This window comes from Antechinus flavipes, chromosome 5 (assembly GCF_016432865.1).
Source record: "Antechinus flavipes isolate AdamAnt ecotype Samford, QLD, Australia chromosome 5, AdamAnt_v2, whole genome shotgun sequence".
Lineage (NCBI taxonomy): Eukaryota > Metazoa > Chordata > Mammalia > Dasyuromorphia > Dasyuridae > Antechinus > Antechinus flavipes.
In genome coordinates, this window is record NC_067402.1 from 50,740,221 (window position 1) to 50,755,606 (window position 15,386).

The window sequence follows — 15,386 nt, forward strand, 5'->3', positions numbered from 1 at the left end:
AAAGAAAATTGAAAATTACATTTCATTTTGTACTCAAGAGTTCATAAATTCTTTCTCTGGAAGTGGACAGCCTTTTCCTTAATGGGGTCCTTTGAAATTATCTTGAATCATTGTATTGATCTGCATCTTCCACAGTTGATCATCATTATCACTCCTCTCAGTCTTAAAAGCAATTTGGAACTAAAATGATGTCTGAGGGCAGAAAGGCGGCCTTGGGTCACCCTTGGGAATTCATAAAGGGGCACATGCAGTCAGAGAGAGACCAAGTGAGATATGAAGACTGCAATAGCTGAACAGCAGTAGTGGGATTATGGCATCCCCTGCCACCCACAACTTAAGGTGAACTATGACATAGGCAACAGCTCAAAGGAAAAAGGAGGATGAGCTACAGCAGCGAAGGAAGATGCTGAGATGGATGGGGCATTGGGTCCTGCCATCATCTGGAAACAGAGGGTTCATCCTGAAGGGATCATCTGAAGCAATCATTTACACTCTCCTTTTCAAGCACTAAGGGAAATTCCAAAACAGAGAAGTCTGCCCTTTTTGACTTCTCTTCCCCATATCTGTCTAGTGATAGGCACTAATATATTCAGTTGTCTTTTATCTAAATGTTTCCTGCAGCCAAATTGTGCCTCTGTGTTTGGCCATAGAGAGGCCAAACAGAAAGCCAGACCTCTGTCCAAATGTCAGAATTTTCCTAACTGGAGGCTCCGAACTATTATATAACTTTCCTACTGATAGAAACTCTATAAAACAGCAGAAGAATGGGGTCATCTAGCTTTGAGGGTCATTCTATTGCCTCTAGGCTATGTCAGCTAGTTTTTGTGACAGGATGGGAATAATTAAATCTCTAGACTCTGATGTGAAAGAGCAAGAGAAGGAAAGGGGGAGACCAGTGAGGTGATACTCAGTTGTCCTTTCCAGAAAGGAGAAGGGGCCAGAAAAGGATTGAGTGCCTTCCACTGAGTAGTTTCCACAGTACACCACAGCCATGCCCATGTGGCTCCTTTCTCTGGGGCAAGGAACAAGCAGAATACATCACAATCTCAGTCTTCCTTTTTGAGGTGCTTGCAAAGCGATCTCTCCTTCCCTAGATGCAGCTTACCCTCCACTGACTTCCTCCTTTTCATTGTTCTCCTTGTGCCCCCAATTCTTTCCAGCTCAGCTGCTAAAACCCTGGGAAGGGCCAGGGATGCCATATTCTCATCTCTGCTACTGAGGTTTAGCTCCTGCAGTCTCCTCTCCTCAGTCATGCGTATCCCATTAAGAACTTCCAGGCATGAAACAAGTCCAGCTTCTGGCTCAAAGATAATGAGAGTCTCATGATTGTGAGAGGGCAGAATCCCTCTGAACTACAAATTCCAGCATGCTATTCAGCCCTCAAACCCTCCTAATATAAATGTTATTTTCCCACATTTTAAATATGAACAATTTGAAACTATGAGCAGTCGAGTGTCTTGTCTGGATGCCACGGCTAGTGCCAAAGCCAGAATATTGTAAGATTTCTTAACTTCCCGTCCAGCTCCTTCTCACAAAATGCTCTCGATAGATAAGACTCATTGGCCTATAAAGTGGTTGGGGAAGGGGGGATGAGGGTGTGTGCCTATTTTCTGTACACTCCAAAAACAGAAACCTAAGCATGTTTTAGCCTCATGGGAAGGAACATTGAAAGACAAACTAAAGATCGTGAGAGAGAGGGGATGATTCAGAACAAGATCGCAGGAAAAAAACTGGGAGGAAGTGAGAACAAAGATAAAAGTGTCGGGTAGCTCTGGCATGAAGGAAGCCTGCTGTAGACTCTGGGATTACAGAAGAGGAGTGTCAATCCAGATTAAGAGTGGGAGAGAGGGAGAAGAGAGTGTGGCGTCTTATGGTTTTAAAATCAATAAAAGTGAAAGTGAGAAAGAAAGAGATGAAGTTGAGTCTTGAGAGAAAGGTTGGAACAACAACTGTAAGTAATGTGATAGAGAATCTCTAAATGACAATTCCAAGGATTGCTCTTTAGTAATGAGAGCCCAGTTGCTATTAGTGAGCATACATCTATAGTGGACCCACCAGGCAAGTTCCCTTATTTTCTTCAGCATGAATAAGAATATTTAAGAGCAAGACTAAATAAAGGTGGTAGACAGAAGACCAACAGGTCAGAAATGGCAGACCAGGAAGGGGGTAAAGGATTCAAGGGTAAAGAAGCAGGTGTTATTTAAGGAGCCGAGCATGGGGTCAAGACTGGAGAACAATAGTGAAGATTAAAAATGTTGTTAGCGAGGAGAATTACAATGAGCGCAAGGAACAAGAAGAGGCGGAGTAAGTGAGAGGGGGTGGAAGGTCAGGAGATTGCCATCCCAAAGAGGAATCTCTTAGTTTTGTCTTTGTTTGACTGGTTTCCATGTCTGGAAGTAGCCTACCTCCAAGTTTCTGTTGAATTATCTGCTTCTTTCAAGGTCCACTAAGGGTTGAATCTATTACTATGCTATTTAATAGGGAATACATCTAACTTCTTATGTTTAGGTTCAAAACCCAAACTTCACAAAGTATAAAATAATGGAAACGTGGCTAGACAAAACAATCTGGGAAGGAGGTGGGGAGTTTAGTGCACTGAATGTAAAGTACGGACTAGCTCCCTGGACGGCCTCAGGATCAGCCAGAGTCAGGATAAATCAAAGTCCTTGATCTTTAGGGGGAGAAGTGAAGGAGGCAGGCAAGCTGCCATGAGGCATGCCAAAGATGTACCCTGGATTCTGGAGTCCAGAATCTCCGGCCTCTCCTCCTCATCCTGTTGCCAAATGACGCTGACTTCTCTCTCTCAGCCCTCCAGTCCTTGCCTGTGATTACCTCACCACCAAGCATTCAGCAAGCCCCAATCATGAGGAGAGCCATCATCTAAATATATGCTTATAGAACCATTATCTTACATAGAATAGGTAATTAGCTTTAAGTGCTCTCTTGTCTGATTCAAGCACACCTTTTTCAGATTTTCAGTCTCTACACTGAAACCTTGACGTCAGTCAGCAATGGAATGGAGCAGTAAGGGATACTAACCAGGACCGAGTAGGGAGATATATCTGTTATACCCTGCTCTACCCAGACTCCAACAAGAGTGTTGTGTTCCACTCTGGATACTACAGTTTAGGAAAGATATTGAGAAGCTGCCGAATATATAGCCAGGATGAGGAAGGGCCTTGGGTTCATGTCATGTGAAAATAGTTTAAAGGAACAGGCAGCTATTTTATCCTGGAAAAGACAAAACTTAAGGAAAATCACGAGATCTGTCTTCAGATATTTGAAGGATTGTGATGGGGAAGAAGGATTAGTCCTGAGCCTGGTCCCAGAGAGTGGACTGGATTTTGTAGTGAGACAGATTTAGGTTTAATGTAAGAAAAAACTTCCTTTTAGAATTATCCCAGTAGAAAGGGCGCTTGTAGGAGGCAGTAGGCTCCCTTGCATTACCAAAAGATCATCTTGTCAGATATGGGCTGGACTAGATTACTACTAAAGCCCCTTTTAACCCTTAGATTTTGAAATCCCATATGATTTCTCCTCCTTGAAAGTTTTCCATCCCTGTTTCCCGAAATGAAAGTGCTTTCTCCTTCCTTAAATTTCTCAAATTACATTTCTTTTCTCCTTTGTATTCCCAAGGTATCGTACGGTGCTCATAAAGCAAGCACTTAATGAATGTTTCTAATAATAAATACAAATGCATCAGATTTATCATTACATGACATTGCCAAACTTTTGCTGGAAAATTAAGAGTTACAGATGTTAATCTTTGAATCTAAACTAAGCATTGTGATTTAATTTTGAAAATGAATTGCTAAATTGGTAGCAGAAAAATTTTTTTAACAAAACTGAAACCACCACTGTTCCAAAAGAACATTCATCTGAATATCTGTAATAATTTTTCTTCTAAAATCTTTTTTTTTCTTTGAAGAATTATTTTACTAGACCTGAAATATAATATATCAAATTGACTTTTTCTGAGTTAGATTTCAGTTCCTGTAATGATCTATTCAAAATGTTCTTTCAGAAATATGAAACCAGAGTGGGAGACAAAGGGACTCAACTCTCAGGGGGTCAGAAACAGCGTATCGCTATTGCTAGAGCCCTTATCAGACATCCTCGAATCCTCCTGTTGGATGAAGCCACATCAGCGCTGGATACAGAAAGTGAAAAGGTATAAGCTATTACATATTTAATGTGTAAATATTACATATTTAATTTGTAAAATAAAAGACATCTCTGTGATCAAAATAGAAGAAAACAATGTTAAGGAAGAGGACCAATTGTGAATTCCTAAAAATACCTTATATTTTGCTTACCAACAGATTGTTCAAGAAGCCCTGGACAAGGCCAGAGAAGGTCGTACGTGTATTGTGATCGCTCATCGCCTGTCCACCATCCAGAATGCCGACCTTATTGTGGTTTTCCAGAATGGCAAGGTCAAAGAACAGGGAACACACCAACAGCTGCTAGCTCAGAAAGGCATCTATTTTTCACTGGTCAACGTTCAGACTGGGACACAGAACTTATGAACTCTTATTATTTTCCATTTCTTAGAAATAAACATACATACTATTTCACTATTTTTTGTCTTGTAATGAAAGTCCTGATAATAATAAGTGATCACCAGCTGGAGTTAAATCTTGCTCCGGATAAGCTCTAGTAGCTCTAGTAAATTATATTTTATTTTTATGAAACTGATAGTAGGGATCTGATTTAAAGAAATAAATTCCTGAAACTCAAGGAAATTGCAGGGGGAAGAGTTGAGTTCATATACAGGTGAATCACATCCACTAAAGGAATGTGATATTGCAGCCCAACCTTTTTGCCTATTATAACATAAGTACTCAAATAAAAAAATCGAAAGATCATAGGAGTTGGAATGGGAAAGGATTTAGAAATCATATAATTCAAACAAGCCATTTCAAAACTGAAAAAAACTGAAGTCTCAAAGGATTAACTGGGCCAAGGTCTTATAAGTAATACATATTTGAATACATGTCCTATAAAATTCAGGTAGGTATAATTGTAAAATTAGGGAAAATTGCCAATAATGAGGAAGATTCTTATTTTATGGAGAGAACAGTGGGACTAGAATGATTGTGGTGTTCTCTTCTTTTTTATAATATATGATGGTTCTCTGGGAGCAGGTTTCTTGGGGAGGTTTTCTGGAGGCAGCCTTAGTTTCGGTTCAAAGTAATAATCACTTCAAATGCAGCCAGCTGATAAAATCTAAATGTTTATTTTCTCCTTGCAAGTCTTGTCTCTTTCCTTGGGCCCGGTTAGCTTTCTTAGAGGCCTCTCTCCCTCCTTGGTTCCAAAAGCTCTTGCACCTTGTCCTTTGTCGCCTCCAGCTCCCTCTGAATCTTGGTTCTTCTCCTCCGAATTCTTCGTTCTGCCTGACTGCAGTCTCTAGCTTGTCAATCTCCAGAACTGACCGAAGCTCTAAGAGCTTCTTATATATGACCTCTTAAAGGTGTGAACCCAAAGGTTGACTCTTCCTCTGAGAGAGTGGGATTGTGGGTTTCTGACTTGTGAATCTCCCGAACTTGTGAACTCCAATGTGTGAGCTAATATGTGAATTCTCAAAGGTGTGAGCTCTAATGTGTGAATTCTCCCAAAGGTGAGAACCTTTGCTTGCACACAAGCATTGTTTCCATCAACTCTGTGAGTTAACACCCTGTTTCAAGTTCTGGCCCATAACAGATGATGATGGTATCCACTTTGCTGTGATGATCAAATTAGGATTTCTTGTGGGCCTTGCCTCTCTTGACCTTTTTCTTGACTCAGTATGACTGCCTCCCCATCACCGCCACTCATTTCTGATGCAGGAGACTTCATTTGTCCCCAAGTCTTCCAAATGGGTAAAGGTTTCTAGATGGGATTGATAGGGGACTGATACCTGGGATACAAGATGACACAGTCAGGATCCAAAAAGATCAATAAGGGATATATGGATCTAAGCCAATTAAATGAAAAATGTTTGAGATAAAAGCAAAGTGGGCACGCATCCACATGGCAAAGGTAATATCCAAACAAATCTGTGATCTCACTGATATGGGAGTTTCCACCAACAAAACATGCCTTCCCATGACTCATGTTCATATTCTCCCAAATGGAGGTCACAGAGAGTCAATCCAACATGCTCCATGGAGACCTTTACTTGCCCTATTTCACTATAATAAGGATTACTCTGGCTGGTCATCTTGAAAACCAGCCTTTGCCCAAAGATCTCCAGTAACAGAGACCTCACTGCCTGTGAGGCATCACATCCCACTTTTGAATCTCTTCATTACTAGGAAGTTTTTTTTTTTTTTTCCTTATGAGGAGCCAAAATCTGCTTTTCTGAAATCTCCTAGCAAAGTATAAAGGAAAAATAAATTCCTAAGTGGAAATGGTCACTTGAAAAACAGAAAGCATGAAACTATTGGTATATTATAATGTCAAGTTTTTCATGGATATTTTTAGATAGATAGATGATAGGTAGATGATAGATGATAGATAGATTCAGAACTGGAAGGGACCTTAAAAGTCATGCAGCCTAACTGCTTTATTTCTTAAATGAATAAAGGCCACATTGGCAATTAATGGCAGTCAGAATTTATATTCAGATCCACTGACGCCGAATCTTCATTTTTTTCCATGACGTAATGCTATAGTTGATCAATATTTTAATCTCTGCTTGCTTATAGTTTTTCAATCTATTTCCATTTTAAAATTAATCAATAAACATTAGGTATAGGTTTTAGAGGAGGCAGTGTCCTAGAAAGTGCCAAATCCAAAACAGAAATAGTCCCTGCCCTCAAGAAGCTTACATTCTATCTGGAGAAACAAAATGTATATCTTTGAAGCCTATGAAAAATGAAATTGAACTTATTCACAGATTTCTATTTCCAAAGCCAAAAGAGATATTAGAGACTACCAAGTCCAAACTTTTCATTTTGCATATGAGAAAACTGAGGTCTGAGAAGTTTAAAAAGTGACTTGAGGAGAAGAAGAAAAAGAAAGAAAGAAGGAAGGAAGGAAGGAAGGAAGGAAGGAAGGAAGGAAGGAAGGAAGGAAGGAAGGAAGGAAGGAAGGAAGAAGGAAGGAAGGAAAGCAGAAAAGAGAAGGAAGGAAGGCAGAAAAGAAAAGAAAGAAACAAAGAAAAGGAAAGAAAGAAAGAAGGAAAGAAACAAAGAAAAGGAAGAAAGAAAAGGAAAAAAGTAAAGAAAAAGAAAGGAAAAAAGTAAAGAAAAAGAAAGAAAGAAGGAAACAAAGAAAAAAAGAAAGAAGGGAAGAAACTAAGAAAAGGAAAGAAAGGAAGGAAGGAAGGAAGGAAGAAGGAAAGAAAGAAGGGGGAGAAAAGAGAAGAGGGTAGAGGAGAAGGAGGAGAAGAAACAGGAAAATGTCATTTAAACATTTTCTAGTCCACCATTTCTGGGTAATTTAGCCTGTACTAGTGGTCAAGGATGGTATTCTTGGTTTTTCCTTGTAATGGATCATACTCTTACTTCTCTATAATGTCCAGTCTTGGTTTCCCAGTAAGGAAAGAGAGATAACTTGACCAGTTATGTAAACAGTGAGTAGGAGTACAAATTCAAAACCTGGTCCTCTGATCCTAAATCCAGTGCTCTTTCATTCTACTATGCCTTTGAGAAAAAAAAAAAAAAAAAAGAAAGCAGTTTCCTGGTGAGTTTTGTCTCTTTGACCCTAATGCAATTGTGTGTCTTCCATTCCTGCTAGATATTTCTGATATATATTTGAGCCTAGATCTTCTGATCCCTCAGAAACAAGAATGACAGCCTTATATAATTGGCACATGACATAAAGCTAGGGAGGATAGCACGTTTGATGCCAGTTAAGATGCAATAGATTAATAAGCCAGAACACAGGGCCAGATTTAGTAAGATGAAATTTATTAGGGATAAATGTGAAGTTTTGTAACTGGATTTAAAAAATCAGCTTAACAAATGTAAATCGGGAGTGACATATCTAGATAAAAGTTCATCTGACAAAGATGGAACGTAGGATTAGTGAACTGAATAATAGTCAATGGGTCAATATGACAAGCCAGAAAATCTAATTTTTTTTAAATCTTAGGCTTCACTGAGGGGAAGTGACCAGAATGAAGGAGAGAATAGTCCCACAATTGTATTGCAGCTACACTATTGTGTTTGATTCTAGATGCCATATTTTAAGAGTAGGATGTTTAAAGTAGTTTTGTTTGGCCCTAGAAGGCAGAATCAGGGGCAATAGGTAAAGCTAAAAAGATAAATGTGTGCAATAGTGGAAGCTAATGGGCTTCTCCTTCTTGGAGATCTTCAAGCAACATCTAGATTTCTACTTCCAATTTGGATTCAAGATTCAAACCTCCTTCATTTCTATTAGATGAGTGAGAAAAAACAGAAGAGTGGTATTTTTATCGTTATCAAAATCAGGGTGAACTGAACTGTTACCAAGATCTGAGGATTGGAAAGAACATTAAGTGTGCTGAAAAGATTATTTCTGTGATAAGTCAACTGAATCCTTCAAAATTCCTCAAAATGGCACTGAGTTTAAACACACAAAAGAAATGATTCAATAAGTTTTATTTTCTGAGTGCAAACTACAAAGTTGTATAGAGAATAAAAATGATGAAAAAGCAGAGTAGAAGATCCTGAGAATTTGCCATTTAATTCTTCCCAAAATTTTGAAAATTAACTTTAAGTCAAGTGTTTTGACTTATATTTGTGAAGAAGCAGTACATAAGCTATTTTGTTAGGTAAATTATCTCTTTAGCATCAACCATCTGGCTACAACCCAGTGTTTGTGGTTTTCCACAGTCTAGTTTTTTCAAGGTAGGATTAAATTCTAGTGGTCTCTTCCCTCACACATGGTAAGTCTGGGCCTGGCCTTGCTGCAGTAGAAATGTAAGGCATGAATTTTAGCTGAGCCTCTGAACATATTCATGATGCCCTTTGGCAGCTAGAAAGAGATAAAGTGCATGGAGGATGGAACGTGTAAATCAGACACTGACCAGGGAAGAAAACGTCAATGTTTTATACAGATACCAACACAAATCTCTTACAAAGCTGGAGTAAGACCTGCACTAGGAAAATGGATGGGTTTGCATTGTTGTGGCATATATTATGCATTGCATAGTTCTATACTATTTTATTGCTACAAGAGTTACATTCAGTTTAGAGGCAGTGCTGTATTTCTAGTATACATGGCAATAAATGCTACAGGAAGTATAATATTGAGAGATTCTTCTTAACGACTATAACATTTAACTACTTTTCATCAAGTCAAGATGCTTCTGCACAGCCCTGACCCATGCTCCACACACTTTTTAACGACATATTTTGGTACGGATTTAATTCAGAATCATTCTCTAAAGCTGGGCAGCATTCATCAACTGCATCATATCGTAGAAACATTGGAATACCATCTTAACCAGCTTTTCCGCATCGGTCTCTGCACACGATCTCCAAGCTGTACAGGCCACGACAAACCTGCATGACATAAATACATAAAGGTTATATGAGATCATGTCCCCATGGGTTCTAAATTGTAACAGTTAAGAAAATCCTTTATGACTCTGGTCTCCTACCTCTAACACTCAGGGCAGCACCATGATCCTATTTGATTAGCATGCAACTTGAACAGAATTACAAAATCTTTAAGGGAGCTCCTCCCTCTTAATACCTCCTCCCATTTTTGCTCTATACCTTTTTTCCTGATCTTCCTGCCCTTTCATCACCATGTATCCTACCTAACCTTAATGTTTTCTTCTCTTCTCCTTCCCTACCTAAAAAGATCCAAGTGTAACACAGCCTAAATGAACTTGCACCATAAGAAGCACCCAGTCACGAGGATACCACCATCCTCCCTGTCACTCAGGCTCCTGATCCAGGATTCACCCTCGATTCCTCAGCTGTAGCCCCCACCATTTCCAATTTCTATTTTCATAACATCTCTTGGATAGACTCCCTTATCTCCTGACACTGACACCGTCCTGGGACGGGCCATCATTACCTCTCCTCTCTACTGTTTGCAGCAACCCAATGATTGACCTCTCTGCTTTAAGTCTCTTTCTACTTCAGTTGTCTTTCTTGGCCCTAACTTAATATATATTCCCCATTCCTTATGGAGACTTCTGAGTTATAATTGAGCCTGTGATCCAGACAAGTGATATATCATATAAAGCTTAAAAGAGTAGTTAATGTTTGGTTCCCATTAAGATGCAAAAAGATCAGTGCTAGAATACTGAGCCAAATCTTTTAAGATGAAATTTAACAGGGATAAATCTAAAGTTTTATACTTCAGTCTAAAAAAGATTAGCTTCACAAGCATAAGATAAAGGCAACATGGCTAGATGAAATCTGTCAAACAGATCATTCTAAATCTCCCAGTCAATAAATTCCAGAAGCTATTACCTTCAAATATTATCTAATGAAAATCTAAAATTCTCTAATTGCCTATCAAAGGCTTGTACAACCTGGCCCGTTCCTACTTTTCCAGCTTTCTGACGTGATATCCCCTCATATTTATTCTTTGATCTGGTGACACAGGCCTCTTCACTGTTCCTTTTACATGATCCTTTATTTCTCTACTCCAAATGTTTTCACTGGTTGTCCCCATGCCTGGCAAACTCTCCCTCTTCACTCTCACCTCCTAGACTCCCTAGACACCTTCCAGTCTCACCTTTTGTAAAAGACTTTGCCAGTTTTCCTAAATCTCAGTGTCTTCCCTCTGAGATTAGTCTGGATTTAACCTGAATAGATCTTGTTGGTACAAAGGACTATGCTGTCCCCCTAGTCAGACTGGTAGCTTTTTGAGAGCAAAGCCTTTCTGCTTTTCCTTGTATCCCTAGCACTTAGCATGGTGCCTGGCACATAGCTGGCAATGATAAAATACTAATCATCTAATTTTCTATGCAGACAAATTCTCTGCCATATCTCATATGCAAATTTTTGAACAGAATCTAAGACAGACAGTACCTTGGGTTTAGTAGGAATTTGGGAGATAATGGAGGAGGAAGAAGAAGAAAAAAGAAAAAGGGAAAGATGAAGGATCCAGCTTCAATACAATACTCATTTACTCTTGTTTAATGTGCAAAAACTAATGATTGACAGTGACCTATTCAGTATAGATATAGTTTAATAGAGGGGAACAGGATAAACATCAGCATATACTAAGAACACAAAGTTTCTAGGTACCCAGATTGACCTCCTATAATTATAGAGCTGATGTCATTAGCACAGTTAACATCAATAAAATAGCAGCATGGAAAAGAAATTCAAAGAGGCAGAAATGATAATTATCTAACTCAAAAGAATACCAGAGAAGAAGTAAACAGCTTCACCTGTCATCTCGGATGTGGTAGAAAAAGCCATAGCCCCGGTGAATCATGGGAACTACCACTCCATGGACTCGTGTGTAACCCAGAAGGCTAGTTGACAGGACAAAATTTCCACCCCCTCCACTGCATAACAAAGAAAATTTTATTTTGGTTACAATGTTTTTGAAAGGGCTTTGTAACATCAGACTAATCAAAGAAAAGCCTTTTTCAAGGCAACAAAATTTGATGTTAAAAACATCAAATAAATTACCTTTTGTAGAAAAGAGGGTCTGTAAAGAGTTCTGGAATGGGCAACCCCTCCTCTTTGGCTATGAGAAAGAGACCTAAAAGGTGACGATCAAATCCTACAAAAAATCACAAGGCTGTGAGTCAGTGAAACATTTCCAACTATAGAAAATACAAAGAATACTAAAATATTAAGTACCTTTCCCAGATGAACATTCTTTCATCATTTTACCGTGCTTTGCAAAAGCCTGTAACATCTTTTGCTGCCGTTTATGAAGCTGTGTTAACAAAAACAAGACACACTTTAAGAGGAAACTACCAAAACAGAAGTTCAGGCTTCTTTAGATTGTTATTCATGAGGGAACATGCAAAAGTTATGAGAAAATAGAATAGACAATTTTCTTTTTTCTGCTTTTTTCCTTCTACTGACTTTCTTTTCCCAAAAATAATGTGCTTCTTGCTTATTACTCCTATATGAATACAGAAATAAAAGTGTGTAAAATGGAAACAAAAGTAAAGCAAAAATTACAAAAATTATAAAGTCATTTATTATGTAATTAGATTAACACACACCTAGGTTGTTCTAGTGTATGGAGCCATTGGAAAGAAAGAACTTCTCAAAATTTGTTTAAATGTGTTTGAAAAAAATTTCTTCTTTAAAATGCCAGAGATACTTTATAAAGTATCAGCTTTATTATTCTTTTGTGATATTTGCAGCCCATCAGCACTGTCATAGCAGCCACACTGTCAACTTAAACTTGTACAGAAACTGACACCAAAAAATACTCCTCAAGAAAAAAAATTAATATTATGAAGCTTCAAGCGGATTAGATAAGACCTAGCAGCTACAACATTAAAGGACTGTAGGTCTTGGAATACTAAATTCTGTAGAGCAAAAGAACTGGGATTGTGACCAAGGATAACTTGCCCAGAAAAGTATAAACTTGAATGAAAAAAATGAACATTTAACAAACTGAAAAGCTTTCAAGTTTTTGTGACAAAAAACCTAGAACTTAAGGGAAAATTTTCTGGGTGTTTTTATATATATATATATATCATTATATATCAAAATTTCCCTTAAGTTCTAGGTTTTTTGAGATGAGTTATGACGGAATGATTGTTAAAATAAAATTGTGTAGGGAGAGAGAGAAAAAAAGAGTAATTATCTCATACAAATGAAGCATAAAAGGTAAAACTGATGCAGAAGAAATTAGTGGGGAGAGTGTGGGTAGTACTGGAACTCTCATCAGGAATGGGCTAAAGAGGGAAATATATCCATATATAAGTCTTCTAAATTGAGAAAGAAATAATAGGGATAGGGTCATGGGAGAGGGCAAGAGATGGATTCTTGGATGGGTGGATAGGTTTTTTCCTCCCTCGAATATTTTATTTTTCCAAATAATGTAAAGATAATTTTCAACATTCATTTTTGTAATACTTCATGGTCCAATTTTTTCTCCCTTCCTCCTTTACTTTTACCATTCCCAAGACAGCAAGCAATCTGATCTAGGTTAAACATGTTCAATCCTTTTAAACATATTTCTATATTTGTCATATTGTGCAAGAAAAAGCAAACCAAAATGGAAAAAGCCACAAGAAAGAAAAAGCAAACAAACAAAAAGGTAAAAATGTTATGCTTTCAATATGAATTCAGTCTGTAATAGTTCTCTCTCTGGATGCAGATGGCATTTTTCCATCTCAAGATGGAATTGTCTTGAATCAGAAGTGTGGACAGGTTAAAGAATAGGAGGGCAAGGTTGTGGGTAGAAGTAAAGCAGAGAAGTAAGAAAGGACAGGATAAATAGGGTAAGAAGGATAGTGAGGAAAAATAGGAAGGAGGAAAATACACAAGTGATTTAGCTTAGAATGTAAACGGGACAAATTTACCCACAAAGCAGAAATAGATAGCAGACTGATAATTTGAATCCGTCATGTTGCTTTTAGGAAACATAAAAATGAGAGATATACACAAAGATAAAATAAAGGACAGGAATAACATTTATTATATATTTAAAAACCGGGATAATCATCATGATCTCAAAGTAAAAGTTAAGGGATTTAATCAAAAGTGAAAACAGAAAAAGGTGTCAGCAATATTATTCAATATTGTTTGAGATTTTAAATTTTAGCTTAAAATTTAATTTACCTAGACAGCATATAAAATTTATATTTAAATTACCTAGACAATATATAAAATATATACCTACCATAGGAACTACGTGACCATAAACATAAAACACTTTTTATACAAATTAACTCCAATCTAAATAACTGAAGTAATATTTATTATTTATCGATAGGTAAAGTCAATATAATTTTAAAGTGACAATTTCACTTAATCAATATATTTAATGTCATCCGAATTAAATTACTAAAAATTTATTTTACTAAAAAAAAATAACAACAAAGTTCATTTGGAAGAGAAAAAGGTCAGGAATTTCAAAGAAATAAGGAAAAAAGATGTAACGAAAGTAGATTAAGTAGTATCAGACTTAAACAATATTATAAGGGAGAACACTGTTGAAGGAAACAAAGATTAATGTCAATTATTTTAAATTAAAAATTTCTTGTATAATTAAGCCTATGCAGCCAAGAATAGAAGAAATGCAAAAAATTGAGAAAAACCTTCCATAGACAATCGCTCATATGTAATGCAATTTGTTTGGAATACTGTTGTGATATAGGAAATGATGAGTTGGTTGATTTAGAAAGACATGGAAAGACTGGGCCTATGAAGAAAGATCCTATCCACCTTCAGAGAAACAGATAACAAGTATAAATAAATATAGTATGGTCATATATATGTATATGAGTGTATATATATACATATGTGTATATATATACATGTTTATAGATATCTTTGCATATGCATATGTATCCACATTCAACTGTAACAGCCTTCTTTAGAGTGTGGCGAGATGGAAGGGAGGAAGGGAAAGGAAAAAAAATAAAGTAAAAAGTACATAGAAAACAAAAGCAAATCAAAAAGGAAGCAAGCTCTGAAAACAATGTGTAGTGTTTATTATATAGGTTTTCTTAAAATGACTATTTCTTATTTTAACATTGAATCCTCTCATATTCTGCTGTGTATATGTGTATATATGGCAATTTTTTTTCTTCTTCATTCTATATAAGTTTAAAATATGAAAAATTTACCCCCCCCAAAAAAAAACAACTCTTCAGAGAGAATTCCTCTTTCCATCATTGCCTTTCCAAGTCTTTAAATATTCTGTTCTGCATGTGTGCAGATTTCACATGAAGAAATTGAATATCAAATGAAATATCAAAATTGTTTTTCATCTTAAAATTGTCCAATAAAATTTCATATGAATTTTTCAAATGGAAAACTAAAACAAGGGGGAGGGGCTATTGGAGGATAATCTTTAAAAAGTCAGTTTTCAACACTTACATTTGCAGAAGGATCCTCCATGGTTTGGCACCAGTCAACTGCTTCCAAAGTACATGACCTCACAGTCTCTGTGCGACCATGGTAATAAGCCCTTGTCATAGCAGTTTCATAACAACTACCTGGGCTAAAAGGGAAAAAAACCTTAAATTAAGGACTGTCTCAAAAAGTATTTTCTCATAAGAAAAAAAATCCATCCCAAGTTGTTTCCATTTCCTTAAACAGAAAAATCTATTTTTAAAAAGATCCAATCTAGTGAACTGCTTCACTTCTTCCAGAAATACAAACTATGTTCACTTTCCACAATTTCTGCTTTGGTCAATGACTTTTATGTCCAAAAACATAGAATAGAATTAGTCATCCTTGTCCGAAAGACAGTGTTTTATAAAATGCTTAATTTATTTTCCTAAATTCTAGTTTAGGAAAAAAAAA

The 15,386-nt window shown here is 37.0% G+C and overlaps 2 protein-coding genes across 9 annotated transcripts in view; one reads left to right on the forward strand and one right to left on the reverse strand.

The window, feature by feature from the left end:
* Window positions 1-4,580, forward strand: part of LOC127564407 (phosphatidylcholine translocator ABCB4) — a 111,160-nt gene extending 106,580 nt beyond the window's left edge. For all 5 annotated transcript variants that reach the window (XM_052000914.1, XM_052000915.1, XM_052000913.1 and 2 more), the window contains 2 exons: window positions 4,025-4,171; window positions 4,323-4,580. In XM_052000914.1, coding sequence (XP_051856874.1) covers window positions 4,025-4,171; window positions 4,323-4,529 — 354 coding nt within the window. In that variant the 3' untranslated portion in view covers window positions 4,530-4,580. The remainder of the gene's footprint in view (window positions 1-4,024; window positions 4,172-4,322) is intronic.
* A 3,970-nt stretch (window positions 4,581-8,550) lies between these two features.
* CROT (carnitine O-octanoyltransferase) overlaps window positions 8,551-15,386 on the reverse strand; it is a 34,498-nt gene continuing 27,662 nt past the window's right edge. For all 4 annotated transcript variants that reach the window (XM_052000156.1, XM_052000154.1, XM_052000153.1 and 1 more), the window contains 5 exons: window positions 14,958-15,081; window positions 11,748-11,826; window positions 11,574-11,667; window positions 11,327-11,446; window positions 8,551-9,473 (listed from right to left, as the gene is read on the reverse strand). In XM_052000156.1, coding sequence (XP_051856116.1) covers window positions 9,353-9,473; window positions 11,327-11,446; window positions 11,574-11,667; window positions 11,748-11,826; window positions 14,958-15,081 — 538 coding nt within the window. In that variant the 3' untranslated portion in view covers window positions 8,551-9,352. The remainder of the gene's footprint in view (window positions 9,474-11,326; window positions 11,447-11,573; window positions 11,668-11,747; window positions 11,827-14,957; window positions 15,082-15,386) is intronic.